The 23484-nt window shown below is 39.6% G+C and overlaps 2 protein-coding genes across 2 annotated transcripts in view; one reads left to right on the top strand and one right to left on the bottom strand.

Moving 5' to 3' along the window:
- The window catches only part of INSYN2B (inhibitory synaptic factor family member 2B), a 128646-nt gene extending 123434 nt beyond the window's left edge, over positions 1–5212 (top strand). The window contains exon 4 of the mRNA XM_075856402.1: positions 4862–5212. Within this exon, the coding sequence (XP_075712517.1) occupies positions 4862–5048 (187 nt within the window). The 3' untranslated portion in view covers positions 5049–5212. The remainder of the gene's footprint in view (positions 1–4861) is intronic.
- DOCK2 (dedicator of cytokinesis 2) overlaps positions 1–23484 on the bottom strand; it is a 963684-nt gene that overhangs the window by 437446 nt on the left and 502754 nt on the right. The window contains exon 27 of the mRNA XM_075859372.1: positions 19813–19908. Coding sequence (XP_075715487.1) covers positions 19813–19908 — 96 coding nt within the window. The remainder of the gene's footprint in view (positions 1–19812; positions 19909–23484) is intronic.

Genomic DNA, 23484 nt, shown 5'->3' with positions numbered 1-23484 from the left:
CAATTTTTATTCAAATATAAAAAACTAGTAGTAAACTTATAAGCCTTATAACGTTCTAATAAAATCAAATTAAATCAAAATAATGATGCTTACATAAACATGACATTAAATAAACCTTATTTACTAGTTTGCATGGTATCATTGTCCATTTTAGAAGCAGAGGATTTCAAAATTATGAAAATGTTATTTTTTCCAAATTTATTCACATTTGTGCGTAAACTAATCGATCAAAATTTACAACTAACATAAAGTACAATGTGTTACGAAAAAACATACTCAGAAGCACTTGGATAAGTAAAAGCATTAAAAAGTTATTACCACGTAAAGTGGATTTGAAAAATGGAGCTCTGTCTTTAGGGCCTGCGGCGGCTAGGGTTTAAACCGCGCTTTTTTTAAATCTACTTCTTGTTTTGACTTATAAGGACAAAAATTACATTGTGTATTGCATACGGAAAAATCATTACATTATCATTATCTGTAACCATAGGCATGCTGTATGTCGCTTGCATACCTCCTCTTTTTCCTTTCTTGCTTTTTTGTGTATGATTTCTTATTAAACTTGTTGTAACTTTGCATTTATAGATGTTAAAATTTCCTTAGAATTTAAACTTTACAACTACCATTAATGTTCATGTCATTGGTAACCAGAGTTGCTCCTTCAAAGTTTTCTTCTGTTTAATTATGTACCTATTAAAGGGGTTATCTGACATGTGAATTTTTTTATTAGAAGCTGGAAATTAATAAACAAACCAAAAAAGCAATACTTACATATCCTAGCCCCTGGCAATCAAGTGCTGGTAGTTTACATTCATGTAACATGTGACCGCTGCAGCCAAGCAGAAAGCTCAGCGGCCATTTGTTGTATTTCTGTAATTATGCCAGAAACACGATTAGTCACCAGTGAGCCCTGCTGAGCACTCTTGTTGGAAGCAGCGGTCACATGGTACGTGCATGTAAACAACCATCTGGAGTGTTGCCAGAGCAATAGCGCTAGATCGCCGGGGGCAAGGATAGGTATGTACTGCCTACGGAGATTGGGCTGGGGTTACAAGCGTGGCTTAATGGAAAAAAATTATTCCCGTGACGCATAAGTTGGCCCTCTTTACAAGACTTAAATGTTGGGAGGTATGCGAGAACGGCTCTCACAGAGGTCCATTTTCGCCAAAAGGGTATATGAACAGGGGTTGTCCTGAAGGGACAACCCCTTAATGACATCCGACATATAGTTACATAGGATGTGCACTACCCCAAGATGGTGATGGCTCAAGAGCTGAGCCCGCGCCATATGCAACGGGTGCCAACCGTTTCAAACCCACCTGCAACGCCCGGGATCTGAGATAACTACAAATTTGTCAGTTTAAATCCTCAGATGCCACGGTCAATAGTGACCACAGAAGCCGAGTGGTTAGACACAGTAAGGGGGCTCCCTTTGTCCCCTGATGGCCCCCTGCATTGGGTGTTGATTGGTTGCCATGGCAGTGGGAGGTATTGCCATAATTGAATTGACCCACTATATAAAGTCAACATGTAATTTTTACCGCACGGTTAACGCTGTGAAAACAAAACCTAAAGAACAATAGAGAAATCTCTATTTTTAGATAGGCCATCAATAGGGTCCGACTTTTGGGACCTCCGCTGATCAGATGTTTAGAAGAGGGTGCAGTGCTCGTACGAGCACTGCTTCCCCTTCATTTCTTCTTGCTTACTGTGAATCGTCACCACGCATTTAGCGGCGACTCACAGGTATTGCAGACTTTTCTCCCATTGAATTCAATGGGGGAAAAGGCTGAATTACCTGTGATTCGCCACTAAATTTGTGTCGGCATAGCTATAGGGGATGCTGGTGTAGCAATGTAGCCCATAGCTCCCTTGATACAGGCACAATGACGAGCATAGTAACTGCACAGTGATGAAATCATGCTATATGCTCATTAACTATACTAATAAACTGGTGCAAAGTTCTTATTTGTCTGGTATACCAGTGAATTACATCAGACTGCAACTAAGGCCCAGTTTACATCATGTTTTTGCTGTACATTTAGCGTGCACATTTAAAAAGAAAAACTCCCAACGTACACGCTAAACGTGTCCATAGGGCTCCATTAGCCTGACAGAGTCCAAAACAGTGTCCTTTTGGCCTCCGTAGGGCTGGTATACCTTGGTATACCTTTTTTTTTTGGAGGATGGAATAATGTAGTATACTACGCTATTCCATCCTGAGGGATCCCGCAAAAAAAAAGTCTACCGCGCGGTATACGTTTTTTTTTACATGGGAGCCTATGTGTGACGGGTGCCACTGTATGGCATCTGTGACATGTATACATTAAACATATAAATTGGGGTGCTTTCCCAGGGCCAGAATCCCCAGGAGAGCATCGGGTAGCGCTCAGCCAAGAGATTTTGTCCTCAGGGAATCCCCTGACTTCACTGTCCATGTATCGACAGTAATGTCAGTGGCTTTCAACCATGGCGTCCCTGGCTAGAGCATCGGTAGTGCATATATGGGCAATGACGTCAGGGCTGCTCCAGCAGCGGAATCCCCAGTCAGAATGTTGCCGACGCTCTGGCCGGAGTTTCCAGCATCTCAAAGCCATGGACAGTGACGTTAAGGACTTTTCCAAGACAGGAGTCCCCGGCCAGAGCCCTTGTGATGCTTTGGTCGGGGACTCTATAGTTGAAAGCCCCTAACATCACTGTCCATATATGGACAGCAACGTCAGGGGCTTCCCCGGGCTCAGCACCGTGCCTTCCGTTGGAGTTATACGTCATAATGTGAACAGGCCCTAAGACATTCTCTCAGCACTGTGATGAACAATTATAACTACAGTTAACTACAGGCTGTGTTTATGTTTAGTATAAGCATATTTTTATAGTAAAAGAGTTATAATTTTTTTTTAATTTATCTTTGCTTGCTGACATTCTTATTGGAATGTTCTTGAGGAACAAATTCATCCCCTGTGATTACGAACGGCTGTATTATTGAATACTTTGCGTTATATGTGACATGACTACAGCAGAATGTTACACAGATGTACTAGAACAAAAATACAATTTTGAAATAATGTATTGCTTAACTTTGGCAATTGTAGGGGAAAGACTCAAAATCTAGCAATCTTGAAAATTAGCTTTATAGAGACTAGTCATAGTGAACCATTGATACATTTTGTGTAACATAACTGTACCTATGATTTAAGTATTTGTTTGTTTTATTAATATAGATAGATTCAAAATTATGTGAAATTTGTTTCAAAACACCATACATCTTTACAAGGTTTGCAGCTCAACCTTACCTGTTAGGCCTGCTACACACAGGACAGAAATGCTGTTGAATTTAAGTCTTGATTTTTCAATGTGGAAATTATGCTGCGTTTTACGCAAAATAAATTGCCATGGTCCAGATTGAGAATCCGCACCACATATCAATTTCCTAACTTTGTTTTCTGCCAATTTTTCTGCAGCGAATGGATGAGATTAATTAAAATCTCATTCACTTTGCTGCTACTGTAATACGCTGCAAAATTTTTGCACGCAAATTCTGGACAGAAATTCTACAGCATCTTCGTCCCCTTTGCAGGAGAGATTACAGAGCTGAATATGGTGCATTACATATTTTATCACTATTGCTGCTGAAATATTATTGAAGTACCTGTCTTCATATCAATGTAGTGAAAATATGGTAAATTGAAAGTGCAAGCCCAACTACGAACATAATTTGTTTCACTTTTATTTTTTTTTATTTTCTACATTGAATTTAATTATAATAGCAGTAAGCGCATATGCTCTCCTAGTGGTGGCTTACCTGTATGTCTATGAAGGAGCTTTGGAGCTCTTTTGTTTTAGAAAAAAAAGAGCTCAGACTGGTATTAATGTAAATTAAGAAATTAATCAGCACAAAATGTTAGACCTACAAAGGACATAATGTTAAAAGTGGTTAATCATTTCAAACTGAAATTATGTTTATTGTTGGACTTACAAATTGCTTTCCAAGGTATTTTATGGTACCAACTAAAGCAAGGTCTAATTTATACTATTGTGCTTGAGCAGTGATATTTTTAGCAGTCAAGTTAATATTGTAATCTTTGTTCTAGACTTCCTTAATTAAGTTGAGGATTGGGACCTTACAGCATAAAAAAAGACTGTTCCCTGACTTTGACATGAGAGTTATGTCTAGCCTTGTGTTTTTAAGGAAAGGTAGGCCATATATACAACATCCAATACAAGAACATAAAAACAGAGATGCACACAAAATAACATAAAAAAAAATCTGCCCACATTAGTGGTAGATACCAGCAAACTTTTGTTAATGTATTTGGAAAGATCTCACTATAAGTGTGCTCAGTGCTTGAGTCCGACTTAGTGCCTGGGCAATAGGGAATGCTCTGTTTCCCCCTGTAGAAGTGATAAAGGGAATTTGAACACTTACGTTTGGGAGCTCCCCTCAGATTACAAAGATTGCTGGGGTTTCCAATAGCAGGAGACCATTTGATCAATATCTGTACTTCAATGAATATTTTGAATATGTCATAAAATATAAACAAAAGTGTGGAATGTTTCTGGAAATTCATGTCCACATTAAAATAAGTGGTGCTTTTTGTGTGTGCTTTCTTTAAATAACTGACTTGACAACCTTTTTAGCTTTCAATATGTGCTTGTATTACTGATATTATCACTGTTAATGTTCAGTTTTATCTTATTTTTTTACTTTGTATATCAGGTTTTATTAAGAAATTAAGAAAGACAAGTTGATAGTAACTGAACATGAATGTCTGCCTCAGTGAGCAAACAATACTGAGACATCTGTATCATAGGCCCAAGTCATGTTAGTACATTGTAATATATATTTTATTCATTTACTCCCTAGTGTAGAATATGACTTCAGACAACAGGAAGGAAGATTTCTTCACATTCTGAAGAAACTTGATAAGGTGGAACCAAGTACTGTCCTGACTCCTGCTCAGAAACCCGAACCAGAAATTGTGATTGCCGAAAAACAAGAAGTACGGAAAAAAACAAAGAAAGTGAAGAAGAAATGTTTCTGGTGGATCTGACAATAAAGGATGTTGTTACCAAGACTGTGTGCTTTTAAACATGATGGTGCCTCCTGTCTTTCATCCTGTTTGAAATAAAATACCACTGTTTTTAACATGTAACCATATAAAAGGAAAACCTAATAATTTTTTAAAAGCTGTAAATACTTTTTTATCAGATTGTACATGTGATTCAAATATTTACAAATATTTATGATATTAATATTTTTTTTTGTTAATGCTTCATTGGAAATCAGCTTCCTGCCCCTCACTTAAAATAAAATATAGTTTATTACCACAGTTGGAATTGTAAGTCTGTTATGCTGTTTAAACATGATGTGTTCCCCCCATGAGTACTTTGGCATTCTCCTTATCTTGATTATGATCATGTACTTATCATGACATTAAAAGTTCCCAATAGAACCTTTACCCTTAATAATGTTCTGCTATCCAGTCTTAAAGAGGTTGTCTAATTTATGTTCCAGCCAGTGCCGATTCTAGCTTTTCTGCTGTCTGAGGCGAAAATTGGAATGGCCCCCCCTAGATTTTGATTGCCATCCCCCTGGCTGTTCCACATCACTACCAGTCTCCTCCAACTCTTGCGGATGCGCCGTTGCCTTGTACTCCCCTGGCATGCATGGTGCAGTGATGAAGCCGGGCAGAGTACACTTTGCTGCAGGGTGCGTGCCCAAGTAGTACAAGGCATTGGCGCATCCGAGAAAGTTGGAGGAGGCCACTAGTGATGTATAGCAGCCAGGGGGATGTCAATCAAGCATGGAAAGGTGGGTTTGGAAACAGGACTGCGTGACTCTTTAGGGTAGCGGCACTGCCCCATGACCCTTTAATGAGTAATTAGCATATAGTGTGCGCCGTTTCAAAAGTTGATTTTATAGATTTGGCTTCATCTGAAAAAACATACAAGAGAATGTTTGGAAATATTGTCAGGTCAAGTAAATAAATCAAGGAATGTTGGGCGGCTTGAAATCTTGCGAGAGATGTGCAATAGGCAGCAATGCCCTGTGTAAATATTGCTACAATCTATCATCTATCTATCTATCTATCTATCTATCTATCTATCTATCTATCTATCTATCTATCTATCTATCTATCTATCTATCTATCTATCTATCTATCTATCATCTATCTATCCAATTTTTGGCCCGTATAATAACAATAATAATAATCTTTATTTACATAGCATCAGCATATTCGGCAGCACTTTACGATTCAGACGGAACATGTACAGACAAAATGTAAAAAGTGCTTGTTAAGTACAATGATCCAGCCATATTTTATGCACATGGGGTAGTACACTGCCTAAGCCAGTCACAAGCCAGTATCTGTGTATGACAGATATAAAGTGCATTAGAGTGCAAGAAGTGTGCGGGATAATGCTGAATAAAGGGGTCAGGTTCTGATGACTAATTTAAAAGGGGGCCAAGAAAAGGAGTCAGATTAGGGAATGTTATTGGCCTGTTTAAAAATGTGTTTTTAGGGCACGCTTAAAACTGCAGATGTTAGAAAATAATCTGATTGTGTGGGGTAGCGCATTCCAGTGTACTGGAGCTTTACATAGTACATAATATGGTTGAAAAAAGACACATGTCCATCAAGTTCAACCAAGGGATGGGAAAAGGGAAGGAAAAAATTTCTACACATAGGAGCTAATATTTTTTTGTTCTAGGAAATTATCTAAGCCTTTTTTAAAGCCATCTACTGTCCCTGCTGTGACCAGCTCCTGCGGTGACTATTCCATAGATTCACAGTTCTCACAGTAATGAAGGCTTGTCGCCTCTGGAGATTGAACCTTTTTTTCTCCAGACGGAGGGAGTGCCCCCTTGTGTTTTGGGGGGGCATTACATGGAACACAATTTCATCATATTTTTTGTATGTGCCATTAATATATTTATATAAGTTAGTCATGTCCCCCCTTAGTCGTCTTTTTTCAAGGCTAAATAGGTTTAATTATTTTAATCTTTCCTCATAACTTAGATTCTCCATGCCCCTTATTAGCTTTGTGGCTCTTCTTTGTATTTTTTCTATCTCCAGGGCATCCTTTCTATGAACTGGAGCCCAGAACTGAACTGCATATTCTAGATGAGGCCTCACTAATGCTTTGTAAAGTGGTAATATTACATCCCTGTCCCGCGAGTCCATGCCTCTTTTGATACACGACAATATCCTGCTGGCCTTTGAAGCAGCTGATTGACACTGCATGCTGTTATTTAGTTTATGATTTACAAGTACACCCAGATCCTTCTCAACAAGTGACTCCCCCAGTGTAGCTCCCCCTAGGACATATGATGCATGCAGGTTGTTGGTACCCAGATGCATAACTTTACATTAAACTTCATTTGCCAAGTGGACGCCCAAACACTTAGTTTGTTTAAATCCGCTTGCAATTCATGAACATCTTCCATAGTCTGAACTATATTACATAGCTTGGTGTCATCTGCAAAAATAGAAATAGTGCAATTAATCCCATCCTCTATATAATTAATGAATAGGTTGAATAATAGTGGTCCCAGCACTGAACCCTGGGGTACACCACTTATTACCGGGGACCATTCAGAGTAGGAATCATTTACCACAACTCTCTGGATAAGGTCCTTGAGCCAATTCTCAATCCAATTACAAACTACTTTCTAATCCTATAGTCCTTAATTTACCCATTAGACATCTATGAGGGACAGTGTCAAATGCCTTTGCAAAGTCCAAAAACACTATATCCACAGAGGCATCTCTGTCTAGGCTTCTGCTCACCTCTTCATAAAAACAAATCAGGTTGGTTTGACAACTTCTGTCCTTAGTAAAACCGTGGCTATCACTTATAATACTATTTTTTGTCACATAATCCTGTATATAGTCCCTCAATAGCCCCTCAAACATTTTTCCCACAATGGATGTTAAGCTTACTGGTCTATAATTACCCGGGGAAGACCTAGCAGCAAAAGAAAAATCATTGCAGTGGTTGCCCATAGGGTAGAGGCATTGGGGTAGTGGTTGGCCAGAAAGATGAGCCTGGCTACAGCATTAAGGATAGATCAGAGAGGGGAGAGTTTAGTGAGTGGAATACCGATTAGTAATGAGTTACAGTAATCAAGACGAGAGTGAATCAGAGCGACAATGAAAGTTTTGGCTGTTTCCCAAGTAAGAAAAGGGCGGATTCTGGAGATGTTTTTGCTGTGACAGTGACAGGAGCGTGTAAGTGATTGGATGTGTGAAGTAAAGGAAAGATCTGAGTAAAAAATAACCCCAAGACAGCAGGCGTTCTGCCTGGGAGTTATAGTAGGGCCACACACTATAATGGAGACATCACGTTCAGGTAGGTTATTAGATGCTGGGAACACAAGGAGTTCAGTTTTAGAAAGATTTAGTTTCAGATTGAGAGAGGACATGAAGTTAGACACAGCGGACAGACAATCACTGGTGTTTTGTATTAGAGAAGGCGTGATGTAATTGAAAGAGCCATATAATTAGGTGTCAACAGTGTAGAGATGGTACTGGAAGCCAAATCTGCTGATGGTTTGTCCAACAGGGGCTGCGTAGAGAGAAAATAGCAGCGGACCTAGGACTGATCCCTGAGGAACCCTAATAGCAAGGGGAAGAGGAGTAGAAGTGGAACCAGCAAATGATACATTAAATGAGCAGTCACAGAGCTAGGAAGAAAATCATTAGAAAGCAGTGTCCTTAAAGGGAATGTGTCGCTAGAATTTTTTTTATTTTTTATTATTTGAGTGATTACACATTGTTTTAATTTTTCTAATTTTTTCACAAGTCAGGAAATATTATAAATTACATTCGTTAATAATTTAGATTAGTTAATCGACACATACAGAGATGGAAAAAAATGGCAGCCCCCATAGAGAAGTAAAAGTTAAAAGTACAACACAAGAACACAAATAAATAAATTCTTTTTTTGTATCATACTAAAAGCAATATGATAAAAAAAAAAAATTCATGACACCTTCCCTTTAAGGCCAATAGAGTGAAGCATATTTAGTAGGATTTGGTGGTCTACAGTGTCAAAGGCTGCAGAGAGATCCAGAAGAATCAGCAGAGAGTAGTTACCGTTATATTTAGCTTTCAGGAGATCATTTGAGACTTTAGTAAGGGCAGTTTCCTTGTAGTGCAGGGTGCAGAAACCAGATTGTTGTTACGCTGCTGATGGTGCTCAAGACCTCAACACCAGACAATCGCTATCACATGGGTGAAGCACACATCAACACTGACAGAAAACAAAAGTCACAAGTAACTCACCAGTGGATGAGCAGAACCGAACACTGAAGGTAGTAGAAGATGGAGATGATGCATAAACAAACATAGTGGATAAAAAAGAGAACAACTTCAGCACTCCAATTGAAAAATGTTCCTTATTTATTTATCAGTGTCATGCTTGCAAGGTCATGCTTGGTAAATAAATAAGAACACTTTTTCAATTGGAGTGCTGCAGTCATTATCTTTTTTCCTTTCTAAGTTTCCTTGGACCTGGAACAATTTGGCTGTGTGCACCACCCTATGGTCGGGATTTCTTTATGCTGGTAGTGCTGCTGAATATCTACTATTTAAACAGAGTAGATGGCAGATCAATTGCCTGAAAGCAGTTAACAGACAAATAGACAGTGGACAAGAGTATACAGCGCTAACTGACTCTATCTGAATATTATCCCACAACAGGGTAAGACAACAGCTGGGTAGCAAACCAAAAGCACAGGTAAGGCAAACAATTCAATAGAACTACTACCCAGAATACACATTAAACCACTATACAGAAACTAGATCTCTCAGAGGACCAACATTCCTACGGTACAAACAAACAAACAAACAACAAACAAACAAACAAACAAACAAACAAACAAACAAACAAACAAACACACAGACAGAAAAGGAACAAAGTCACAAACAGGTATCTGGAAAGAGTTAGCACATGCCAGAAACAGTATAAGCAGCCACTGAGTAATCCAGGCCTGAAGTATATATGGGACCAAGAAAGGTACTCCGCCCTAATCAACAAGGCAAAGCTCCAGCTTCAGACCAAACACAGCGATAACAAACTTATTGATAAGCAGCAGTCCTGCTGCTAATCGTAACAATTGTAAGGGGTCAAGAATAGAGTTATCAGAGAAATAGTGGATTAGCCAAGCATGGTACATATGATAGTATATAAAGCTCCCAACATACGGTACTAATATCTGGGTGCCAGCATAAGATGTTAAAGAGCTTGAGTTTGTCATTGTAACACATTTATGTGTTAAACCTACTAAGTTATGTAAACTGAGTTATCATAATGCATAAAAGAGACATCAAATGACAAAATCAGCTCATATACAGGACGTTGTATAATTACACGTGCATGGTACTGGTGCCTGGATATGTTATTTCCCACTTCCTATAATTGAGACAGCAGTGCGAATTACCAACCTGCTCTCCGTCATCTTCTTTTGTTAGCCATCCTTGGCGTTTTGCTTGACACAACTGCGGGTCATGGAACCCTTGTTCTCTTACAGATACAACATAATTGTCAAAAATGTGAATACTCCTTTAAGGATCAAGTCCACTTGAAATCCTCAAAATTAGTTATGAAATTATTAAAATATATTACTGCTTGGGCATGTGGGTCTTCCTCACATGAAATTTCAAGAGTACCTTTCACAGGAACTCTACCCTCAGCCTCTGTCCTCAAGACACACTAGCAGAGCAGACTGTTAGGCCCCCTGAACATGCTGCAGACTTTGTTGCAGGAATTTTTTGCAACTGAAAATCAGTTCTATTCACCTGAAAGGGTTTGTTTCTGCACAAAATCTGCAGTATGCGCCTTTAGGTTCTTGTTCACAAAGTGCAGATTTGCTGCAGATTTTGCCTGCATTTTTTAAGCAAAAACCAGGAATGGAACCTAAACAGAAGAAATATATAATATTGTATTGGTAGACAATTTTTTAATTTTCTTCTCAGCAGTTGATGGCAAATCACTCACTTATTAACTGATACTCTTACTGAATGACCGCTTTATCTAAAGCTACATCTAAAATGACTTTCATTACATACATGGATAGATACATACATACATACATACATACATACATTTTGTATTTGGAGTCTATACAATACAAGAATAAAAACCATTTTCTTCTATCATTTAATGAAGGAACCAATCTCCAAAAAGGGTTTAATGAGGGAAATCAATAAAGCAGTGTTATTGTTTTTATGAATCATCAAGTATTATCTAATGGTAAATTTTATAAGTATGGTAAAGTTATTTCCATTGCAACAAATTATAAAAACAGACACAATAATATTTGGAAATGTTTACAATGTACCCTGTAATTCAATAAGAGCAATTAACCCTTAAAGATGTCTTCTACCGAAGAACGGTTTTGTGCTATTTCATGTGCTGGAGCCAAAAGTATATATATATATATTATAAACAGACAAGAATGCTGTGGATAAATGTATTTGGTAGGGAAAAACCCCTTTAAAGAGGTTGTTAAACTACATAAAATATGTTTTACAATCATATGATTAAAAGGGGCTGTTTAACTGTCTGGACAACCCCTTTTCTAAATAAGTACCTGCAGCTGTAATCCCCAGCGATCAGATGTTATCACATGGGAAAGCTGTGGACGTCTGCGCATATGCCCTGCAGCAGCCACTGGAATAGATATGTGGTATAATAATAACGTGATTGCAGAGTAAAAAAATAAAGCGTACCTTCAACCAAAGAAAAAAACTTGACTTTGTCCCCTACATTAAGATAAAAAACTGTTTGCATTGAACCTACTTCACGGGATCATGGCTTCACTTGGGTAACATCTACCAGTATACCAGCAGAGCTCCATTATAATTGTCTCGACAGTGTCTCTTTTTTCTGTTGCATGATTTAAGTTGTTGTTGTTGTATGAATGGACACTTTGTAATGCTTACCTTACCCTGTGGTGGCACTGTAGGGAAATTGAAACACTTGCTGCCAGGTGATGGATTTCCAAGGGTGGCAACCACATCCATTATAGAGCCCTATGTTGTTGTCATGCAGCTTTCTATAGAGTGGTGTTCCCTAACCAGTGGCTAGTCATTGCATATACTATTGTTTACTAGTGGCATCAAAAAGGTTGACAAATTACTACAACCTGTTACCAGGGTCAAAACCATATGACTGGCAGTTAACACCAGAATAAGAGCCATCACTAAGTCAGGTTTTAAAGGCTATGTAAACCTTTGAAAGCTTTTTTAAATTATTATTATTTTTTTAATAAAAAGGTCAATCGGTGTGTTTTGTGCAACTTTATAATTAGTTTTTATTAAAAATTATTTTTACGTTTTGAGATACAGCTCTCTGTATTCTGTATACAGAGCAGCTGTATCTTATGCTTAATCCTGTACCCATCAGGTCCGTGGGACTGACAGGTTCAGTGTCAGCGGGTCTTGAGTGTCTCCGACACGCAGGATCCACCTGTTATCCATTACATCTAATTTCATAACTTAGATGTGATTGACAGACACACGCAGGAACCGTGGACCTGACGGATTCAGGTCTTAGCGCACTATACAGCTGTTCTGTATACAAAATACAGAGCAGCTGTATCTCAAAAAGTAAGAAGAATTTTTGATAAAAACTAATTACAAAGTTGCACAAAACACACTGACATTTCTGTTTAAAAAATTGCTTTCAAAAGTGTACATAGCCTTTAAATAGGCTTTCCTATTTTTATATTCAGTGAGAATCACAGTAGTCTGTTGTATTGGAAAATAGCTTGCAACCTACTAAAGGTTGGGGAGCTCTGCTATAGAGTCTCAATGGCAAACAAAATCCCAAATGCATTTTTATGCAGATTTGCTAAGGCCTCATTCACACGGCAGGGTTTCCCGGCCGGGTGCCGGCCGTTCATAAATCGGCCGGCACCCGGCTGCATTAGGAATAATAGACCCCTAATGGGGCTATTCACACGACCGATTTTTTGACGGCCGGGAAAACCGCCCGTCAAAAAATAGGACATGCTCTATTTTCGCCCGGGTACCCGGCCGCCCGGCTCCCATAGAAGTCTATGGGGCCGGGTAATACCCGGCCATCACCGGGATGTGTCCCGAGTGACGGCCGGGTTTTCCGGCTCTTGCGCTCTATCTCCTCCTCCTCACAGCGCTGAGTGCATGTGAGGAGGAGGAGTTGATGCCATTCTGACGAATGGCATCGCTGTACACGGTGTGGCAGGGCCGGGGTATACAGCAGGTGGAAGGGAGCGCTGCGCTGGCTCCCTTCTCCTGCTTGTTTTAAAAGCGCCCTGGCCCGGCGACACCTTTGATGGCGCCGCTAGCAGCTGCAGCAGCTGCTGCTACTACTACTGTAGCGACGCCACTATAGCAGAGCGGGGAGGTATCTCCCCGCTCTGCTATGTGCTAGCCGCACTTTAGCTCCTTGAAGGAGCGGAATCCCCGTGTGTTCGGGGATTCCGCTCCTGGACAGAGCGCTTGATGTCTCTGTCCATATCTGGGCAGTGACATCAGGGGAAACTCCTGAAGCGGAATCCCCGAACACATGGGGATTCCCCTTCAGGAGTTGCCGCTGATGTCACTGTCCGGATCTGCCCGGCCCGGCACGGATGCATAACTTTATGCAAACCGGCCGGGCAGAATGGCCGATTTTACCGGCCGGCACTCGGGCTCGGACGCGACCCGGTCGTGTGAATCCCGCCTAACTCCATGGTCCTTCTCTCTTATATCACAATAATTCTTACATTCTGAAGATTTGTGCAGCAGAGAGCTCAGGATAAACAGGGAGAAATATCTTTCCAAAATATGAGACTGATGCATTATCATAACTCAAACTACTAAAATTACTGGGTATTAAAATGATCCTATTTCTGAACCAAGTGAAGCATGTGGACTATAATTTGCATAGTTCAATTAAATCAGGAAAGAAGAAAAATGCATATGGACATATACTGTATATATAAAGACATATATACATTTCTCAATCAATAATTCATGTGTTGCTTCTTTTTTTTGGGCTGACATTGCTTTAAAGCAAAATGTAGCCGGAAATATAATCTATATTACAATAAACTAAGAATATTTGAAATAGTTTGTGTGATAATCTAATTTATCTTGAGCCTCTTAATATAATAATAAGAATAATAATAAAAAAAAAAGTTACTATTATGTTACAAATAATTACTTTTATTATAGAGGGTGTTTTGTATAAGCTGTCCAAATAATAATTAATAAAATTGGCACTGCATTCAAAATGTGTTAAAGAGTAAATCCACCCAAAAGAAATGACATGATGATATCCCAGATTAATCAAATACATTTATTATGGTTGAATAAGAAGGATAATTAAAAATCAAATCTTCTCAGATTAACATCTCAGGGATGTCATTCAGTGTCAGGAATGTATTATAATGTCCCTCCTGTTTTAAATAAAAATGCGACGACTATGCACTTTTCTTGTTATCAACATCAACTAAAGACTGACAAAATAGAAATAATGCACACAGCATGCAAAGACGGAATTCACTAAAATTGTACAACAGCACACGATTTCGCTATAGGTCAATATACTGGACCAAGAAGCACTCCATGTGCTGCCATATAATGACATAGGCACCATCTTCTATACTACAAACAAATCTAGGGGAGAAAATATCTGTAAGGCCTCAGATCCGTGTGGCCGTTTTAGAGGCCGTGTGCACTCCTGTGTGCACTCCGTGTTTCCGTTTCCGTGCGCCGAGCATGGTACTGTCCAGGGTGCTGAAAGAGTTAATGGGCTGCACTGATCGGCGGTAACTCTTTCAGCACCCTGGACAGTACCATGCTCGGCGCTCGGAAAATACAATTTTAATGTAATAAAAAAAAATAATTCATACTTACTTTTCTCCTGTCCGGCCTCCAGCGATGACGTTTCATCCATGTCACCGTTGCAGCCAATCACAGGCTGTAGTGGCGGTCACGCACGTCAGGATGACGTCAGAAGGCCGGCCTCCAGGGATGACGCTTCATCCCACGTGTCTGCCTCTGCAGCCAATCACAGGCTGCAGCGGCCTCTGCAGCCAATCACAGGCTGCAGCGGCCTCTGCAGCCAATCACAGGCTGCCACGTCAGAAAGGAAGGCTGGACTGGAGGAAGAAGAGGGACTCGTCACCAAGACAACGACCGGGTACGTATGAACTGATTTTTATTTTTTATCAGCAGCCTCTTTTCTCTATCAGTGATTGATAGAGACAAGTAGCTGCCGATTAGTGTAATATTTCTGTAATGTTTTTCTGCCCGCTCGGCCGTTGCTAGGCAACGGCTTCGTCACACACGGTCGGCACACGGATGCCTTCCGTGTGCCTTTAGTTTTTTTGACGGCCCCATTGACTTGCATGGGCCTCACGGTCACGGAATCTCAGACCAAAGTAGGACATGCTCTACTTTGGATCGGAACGGAGCAACGGGACCGTCAAAAAAACTGAAGTGTGCATGGCCCCATTTAAATGAATGGGTCAGTGTGCTAGCCGTCAGAAAAATGGCTAGCACCCTGAAGCAAAAAACTGAAGTGGGCATGGGGCCTTATACTCCATACGTTGGAGGACAAAGGTACAGCATGGCCACATATCAGGCTATGGGCACTGTAATATGGATACATAAAACACGCATCCACATTACCGTTGTGTGCATGAGGCTAAGTCTACAAAATACAAGTAGTGGTGAGTTTATTAGTGGACCTATACACCTGACCATTAATAACTTGTATATTTATGTATAATATCCTGTTTTTGTAGCACTGAAAATGTAGGCTACCATGCTGTTCAGAACCACAAAGGCCCTATTTTTATGATGGTTGCTAAATTGAGTTTAAAAAAACATTGTTTTTCTGCATTTTTCCCATAATAAAAGTTAATATAAATTAAATAGTTACTCTCCGTAAGGTAAAACAAAAATGTCATGTGTAAATATTGAACTGGCAGTATTAGTAGTGGATGAAAGAAGCTGACATGTAAGGGGGCCCGCTCTTACTCTACTGCTAAAGGGCCCATGTAAACCTGAAGACGGTCCTGACCTGACTATCGCACTTAGAGTATATGAGCTTGTTCAGACATTCCATACTAAAACCATGGCATTAGTAGAGAGATGGGCTCCCCTTTGTGGCTATAAAGGCTCCACTCTTCTGGGAAGCTTTGAACAGGATTTTGGTGTGTTTGTGAGATTAGCGCCTATTCAGCCAAAAGAAAATTTGTGAGGCAGACACTGATGTTGGACGGTCACTTTTCAAACTATGTCCTAATGGACCTTGCTTTATGAACAGGGGCACAGTCATAATAGGTCAGGAAAGGACTTTCTCTAAACTGTTACTACAAAGTTGGAAGCATACCCTTGTCAAAAATGTTTTTGTATGCATTAACTTCCCCCTTCACTGTAAATAAGGGGTCTAGCCCAAACCCTGAAAAACAGTCCCAGACCATTATCCCCCCCCCCCCACCAAATTTTACAGTAGTCACTATGCATTCTGGTAGGTAGCGTTCTCCTGGCATTCGACAAACGCAGATTTTTCCATCAGACTGCGAGATAGTGGAGCAGGATTCATCACTCCAGAGAACACGTTTCCACTGCTCCAGAGTCCAGTGGCGGATATGCACCACTACAGCCAACGCTTGGCTTTGCACATTGTGATCTTAGGTTTGTTTGCAGTAGCTCGACCATGAAAACTAACTTCATAAATACCCATAACACACAGTTTTTGTGCTGATGTCCCTTCCAGAGACCGTTTGGAATCCTGTGGCATAATAGACAGTGTCACATTTAATGTCATGTTTGTCTAAACTCAATAACTAGGAAGGGTGTACACATATTATTCCACAGGCACGACCTAATAGAATGCCTATCAATTTTACACACACAGGAAATAATGCTTTGGTATACTGAGTTATCTAAGAATTATCTAAGCGATCAGTAGATCGCATTTTAAAGTCCCCTACTGGGACTAAAAAATTGTTAACCCATTCCCTTCAATCCCATTTTTCATTTTCTCGTTTTTCCTCCCGCCTTCCAAAAAACCATAAGTTTTTTTGTATTTCTGCTAATATAGCCATATGAGTGCTTGTTTTTTTGCAGAACGAGTTGTAGTTTTTCACAACACCATTTATTGTATACAGCATATAATGTACTGGCAAACTGGAAAAAAATTATTTAGGGATGGAAGGGGAAAAAAACTGATTTACCGAGTGGTATAACCAACATATTAATTTAATTCTGCGGGTGAATACGATTATGGCGATACCAAATTTATTTTTATTTGTATTTTTTAAAATGTGTTTTTCGCATTTTCTGTGAGCCATAACTTGCAGGTTGTATAATGTTGCAATAGCTTGTAGCTTATGGAATTACAAACTATTTATTTTCAGGAAGTCTGAGAATGAATGAATGAATGAAGAAAATTAAGAAATAAAGATTGCAACCTGAAACTTAGTGCAACTTCTTTTTAACTCCAGGTATGGTGTCCATAGACTTTGAAAGAAAATAACCTGGATCTATAGTAATTTTATGTGGAAATGCCCTCTAATCTTAATGGACAGATATCGTAAACGTGTCTTTCTAACAATGTGGGGGTAAATCCCATTCCTTAAATGGTACTTCGTTTGTGCATTTGTCTTTATGCCAAAGTATGGGCTATATATAATGTGCATTGTGTTTTTAAATGCCATATGTGTTGCTGTTTATTTCTGGTTTTCTCCCCTAAGAGCGTTATCCAAAGAAAGACATTTTATGTTATTCATGAGTGCTGTGTTATTTATACTGTAACATTATTTCTCTTGGTAGGTTCAGGCAATGATTGATGGCTCCTGCTGCCCGAATTGAGTATTGCCTCGCCATAACAGGAGGGGTGGATGAGACCAGCATGAATACATATGACTTAGCATATAAATGGAGACTGTTCCTGCCATCCTGTGTTCAGTGTGTGGGCAACAACTGAGGAGCCTTTTGTGTAATGAGCAGCTGTGAGAGAGAAGCTGCTGTTGATGACGAGCGGCATTTAAGTGTGCCCTGAGTCTGAAGTGGCTCCAGGGGCATTGACCGGCAACAGGCAAAAGCCTCCCCCTGGGTTGCCAGTGAGCCACTGTGCGTTGCAGGTGACAGACTGGAGCCTCTCCACAGATTGGAGGAGAGCAGTAAAGCATCCTGTTGAGGCCTACTTCAGAGCCGGAAATTTGTGAGGTGGTCCCCTGTATCAGTGAGGAGTGCTCTTGACTTAGTCCTATAGAAGTGGTAAACCAGCCATCATTGCCTGCCTGGAACAACAGGAACCTGTATTAAGGGACTGTCCCTCTTAACTACTAAAAAGTGTAATTTCTATTCTGTGACTGGGTGTAAAGTAACACCAGTCTGATTAACGACTTTGTTTGCCATCCTGGTGTTTCATTACACCTTGTGCAAACTACCCAGCCTAGTCTTTATACCACCCGGACCTAACCTTAAAATTTGTGGAACTAGTTAGGTAGGTATTTTGATAAGAATTTCAAATACTTTACAGTAATTATTTTCTTCCACTTAGGGCTCATGCACATCAGCGTATCACAGATCTGTATAACCTAAAAGTTTTATGGAGGCGTTATATGGCAGCCATAGCAGTCCATGAGGCCATACTGTACTTCTTTAAGCATATAGAATCCGACATAAAAAAAAATCATGGCATGTTCCATCAGATGCCTCATTACGGAGCTGTCCTTACCTATTTGAATTGCATCTAGGGTGAAATATCTGTGTAATAAGGTGCTGTATGGAGGCACCACATAAGGGGGCACAAAAGCTAGGGATAGCCGCGTTCAGTAGGCTATGCGAAAACACCCAGTTTTCATCGGGCTCTGTGCCATAAAGCTTTAAGCACTCGACGTGCTTGTGAATGTTTCTTGCAATGTTTCTAGGGGAAAATATCTCCATAACATGGCATCCGACAGAGCATGCATGAATGTTTTTCAGTATGAGTCTGACAGAAAACCTCTGTATGGTAGGGCCCCATAGTTCTATATGGATATCATATTTAGCCTTAGCACAACTTCCTTTAAGTGTTTAACTGGGAAACTAAAATACATTTTGTCAGTATAGACAAACAGCTAGCATTACAACTACTAAGCTGTGTTTTCTTAAGAACGGATATGTTGAGCAAGTAGAAACATATAAAATAACGATACAGGGAAACTTCTACAAAAGGCCACCTCTTAAAGATCACACCCTTATCCAGACCAGATTTCCTGTGACACCAGATATTATTCATACTTGCTATCTTCTTTAAGAAGACCACTGCCTAGAAGACCACTTTTCAATGCTATTTTGTGTGGTCATCTCAAAAAGCTTTCCCTGTGTTTCATTTTGTAGATTACGAGAAAATTAAATAAACTTGCATCACTGTGCAACAAACATTTACTGTATCAGTAAAAGCTACCAGGCTGGCGTTCAGGAATATTGCCAAGACCGGGTACAATGTGGCCTTCCCTCAACTGATAACAATGGACACATATTAATTTTTCAATATGTACAATTTGGGAGAAAAACATTGACATTTACATTGAGGTTGTCACTTGATAATAGCTGACCACAAGCAAGATCACCCTTCCCCATCAGCTGATGGTCTAAGGTACAGTATATATCGCATAGAAACACAGCAAGCATGCACAAAAACAGGAAGGCATGCATTCTGCAAGGTGATTGATTGACAAAATGATGAAATCATAAGTATAATTATTTCAGATATATAAAGGTTATCAGGCCATTAAAAACATACATTAGAAAATATAATTTTGAATTCAGAAGTACTCACAGTTAATTCTTGGTCTCGTCCCATCATTATGACTGTCCTGTTTACTGTTCGCAAAAGTTGTTCCGTTATTTCTTGAATGTGATAGTAGGTTAAGTTCTTATAAAAAGAAAATTTCAATTAGATTTGTAAATATTTTTCTGTCAAATGATTTGTAACATCTGTACATCCTTACTTAAAAGTGGCGCTACAGATCATGTCAGTCCTGAGTCACATTAAAGTCACGGTCGGAATGTGACTTCTATTACTCCATCCAGCTTGGATATATATATATATATATATATATATATATATATATATATACATATATAAAAATATATATATATATACTCCTCAACATTGAAATTGCAACACCAGGAAGGGCAAGCCGCAAGGTTATGTAAAACGAGGAAGTAGCAGGTGTCGCTAAAATCTGCAAATGATCACATTTTCAATCACCTAGCTCCAATCTGTGTATATATAACAGGGTGAAATCCTAAACAGATAAAGTAAAGCAAAAAGCTTTTACTGCTCAGATGACACAGGAAAATAAAAAATCCTATGTGTACTCAATCGAAAACACTCTCGGCTAGAGTGTTTGGCGTGCCGCTTATGCATCACTGATTTTATAAATTTTTATACTTTTGATACTACGTTCTTCTTGTAAGTATGGAATAAAAGAAGCGTGAACTATACAGTGTCAAAGGGTGTTGCACAATGTCCCACTTTTTTCCCATGTTGGAGCTTTAGGTTCCTGCCATTGTTCCTGGATTGTTTACGTTGGAAGACCAGCAGTAACTCTGTGGATTTACAGGGACTGGAACAACGGTCTGCACCGACACTGGAACATGGACTTATCCGCTTGACTTATTCGTGGATTTATTCCGATTGAGTACACATTATATTTTTTATTTTCCTGTGCCGTCTGAGCGGTAAAAGTTTTTTAGCCACATGAAACATCAAAAATCGGATCAAGTGGTATGGGATGATTGAGCAATGCCTCCTGTTCCTCGATGTGCTAGTTATCGCCACTTGTCACAAACTGAGAGGGACAGAATCCTTGAACACAGAGACCTTGGTTTATCACACTGGCAGATCACTAGGACGGATCATCTGATGAGAAGAATGGCACTTAGTGATACATTCTGTACAGCAAGTGAAATTGGATGTCATATCCTAAGCCTAGGGCAGCAACCAGTGTTGACACAAACCATCAGAAGGCGTTTGCATGATACTGGGCTACGAGCCAGACATTTAGCTACAGGTGTTCCATTGACCACACGTCACAACTCTCAAAGTCCATTATGGTGCATAGCAAGATGGCAATGGAAGCTGGAATGGAGGTCTGTCCTCTTCAGCGATGAGTCCTGCTCTCATCTCAGACGCAATGATAGCTGGAGATTGGTCTGGAGACTATTTGGGCGACAATATGAAGAGGCCTTCACAGGCGAATGTCACACCGGTCCGACTCCCAGGATTATGGTGAGGGGTGGCATGAAGTACGGTAGCTGGACCCCTCTAGTCTTTATTTCAGGTACACTAAAAACTCAAGATGTTTGGAATATTTTGTTTCCAGTTTTTTTATCATTTGCATATCATTAACATGTCTATCGATCCTGTGACTTACACAACTCCAAAACATTTCCTTCTTGGTGCTGCAGTTTCAACGCTGAGGACTGTATATATATATATATATATATATATATATATATATATATATATATAAAATTCAGATCTGTCTTTAGATTGCAATTAGGAGTGTACTGACTCTCAGCAATAGTAATTGTCTCAAAACTCAATTTTTTTTACCCCATAAGAAGGCAACACAGCAGAACATTGTTACAGAATAGTTCATATTAGAATATAATACTGTATAAGAGAACAATATACAGTATATTAAGTTAACAGTTTAAGAAAGTGATTCAGTTCCAAGGCCACAGGATGTTGTTTAACCAAATGGAAAGTTAATCCACTTAAAAAGCTAATTTTTTTCAAAATCTTCAGTTCATTACACATATGGATTTCCTGACTGTGCTGTTCAATGCATCATGAACATGAAAGTCTGGTAAGAATATTTCTTTAACTAGCAAATATTTCTTGCATCAAATATTAAAGTAGAACTATAGATTATTTATCTTATCTTATCGCTAAACTTTAAAGACAGATACAGGCAGTAAATATCAGCCCCAGCTCTAACGTGTTCAAAAATGTATGCTATTTGAATACAGTACAGAGAGATGATATTAATATTGGACAGATAAGGCTCATCCAGTCCGATCTACAGGAAAAAAGACAAAAAAAGGTTCCTCGGCACATCTATAAAATGTAAGAAAAAGCTGTATTAGTGCATCTCATTAAAATCCAGGGAGAACATAGATTAGTCGTGCAAAGGCTTATGTGTTTCGAACAAGCATAGCTATGAGTAAGAACAGTCTTTCTTATGTGAATCTCTTGCCAGCCTGAAAGCCCCCTCTTTGCTGAACTCCAATGAGAAACTACAAATATCAGAATGAACATATCTGGTGAGCACACTGTGGCTTATTGCTACTTTTTTCCCGGTCCGATCTATGTTTCTCCATAGAAATTAGAAATCTAGAGTTTTTGGAAAGATTTAGGTTGGTTTCAAACGTGGCAGATTTTGTTGCTGAAATTTCCTCGACTGAATATCAGTTCTATTAATCTGAATGAGGTTGTTTCTATGGCAGGTGCATGAATTTCTCCAAGTTCCATTTAGATGAATGAAACACATTTTTAGTTGAATATATTTCTTCAACAAAATCTGGCGCGTGTGAATTCACCCTTACCTACAAATGTAGCGGATTTATTGCAGCTTTTACGCATCATTTGCACAGCATTTCCACATGTGTTACAAATGGATTTTCAGTATACATCCAGAAAAGAATGAGCATGGTGCAGAACTGTAAATTTGAAGCATGCTCTGATGTTCATGCAGAAAATATTCAGCAGCATGTGGATGATAATTTCTAAATCTCATCCACTTGCCTGCAACAGTTTTTCGCCCACAAATTCGGACGAAAAAACCATTATGTTTGCAGTGGGCCTTAACGCCCTCTTACACGGGCCATTGATACAGTGAATGAGCGCTCATAGGAACACTCGTTTGTGACAATTTCCCTGTGTACATAGGGCAAAGATCAGCCGATGAATGCGGAAATGCTCGTTCGTCGGTTGATTGTATATTTTATGCAGCCAAAAAACGCTAGTCGGTAGCAAATGTCCCTGAGTAAACAGAGATATGTGCTGCTGACATAATACACATGCATGGGAAAGAACGATCGTAGTAACAAAGCCAGAAGTGGATCCAAAAGGAACAAAATGTAAAACAAAAAGACTGATGCAACTCCTTTCTTTTGAATTCCCATCCTGTTGATCGTGTAGTACCATGTGAGCGGATGTATGCTCGTTCTCTCTTTCCCCTCCTCATCTGACTCTGTGCTGGATGGGGTTAGCAGTAGAAGAGAGCATGGGCAGATTGAGAGAGAGGAGACACAGATGCGGCGGCCCATAGAGATTTATGGAGCAGGTAGGGGGAGCAGGAGGAGGGAGCCGTTAGTAGAGGGAGAGAGAGGAGACAGACGCTGCCTATGGAAGTGTATGGAGAGGGTAGCAGGAGCAGAGTGAGAGAGACACATACAGATGTGCTGCAGCCTCTGATAAGTGATTTATCTCACCACA

The sequence above is a fragment of the Rhinoderma darwinii genome, chromosome 3 (genome assembly GCF_050947455.1).
Source record: "Rhinoderma darwinii isolate aRhiDar2 chromosome 3, aRhiDar2.hap1, whole genome shotgun sequence".
In the NCBI taxonomy this organism is placed as follows: domain Eukaryota; kingdom Metazoa; phylum Chordata; class Amphibia; order Anura; family Rhinodermatidae; genus Rhinoderma; species Rhinoderma darwinii.
This window is presented reverse-complemented; position numbering and strand designations above follow the sequence as displayed.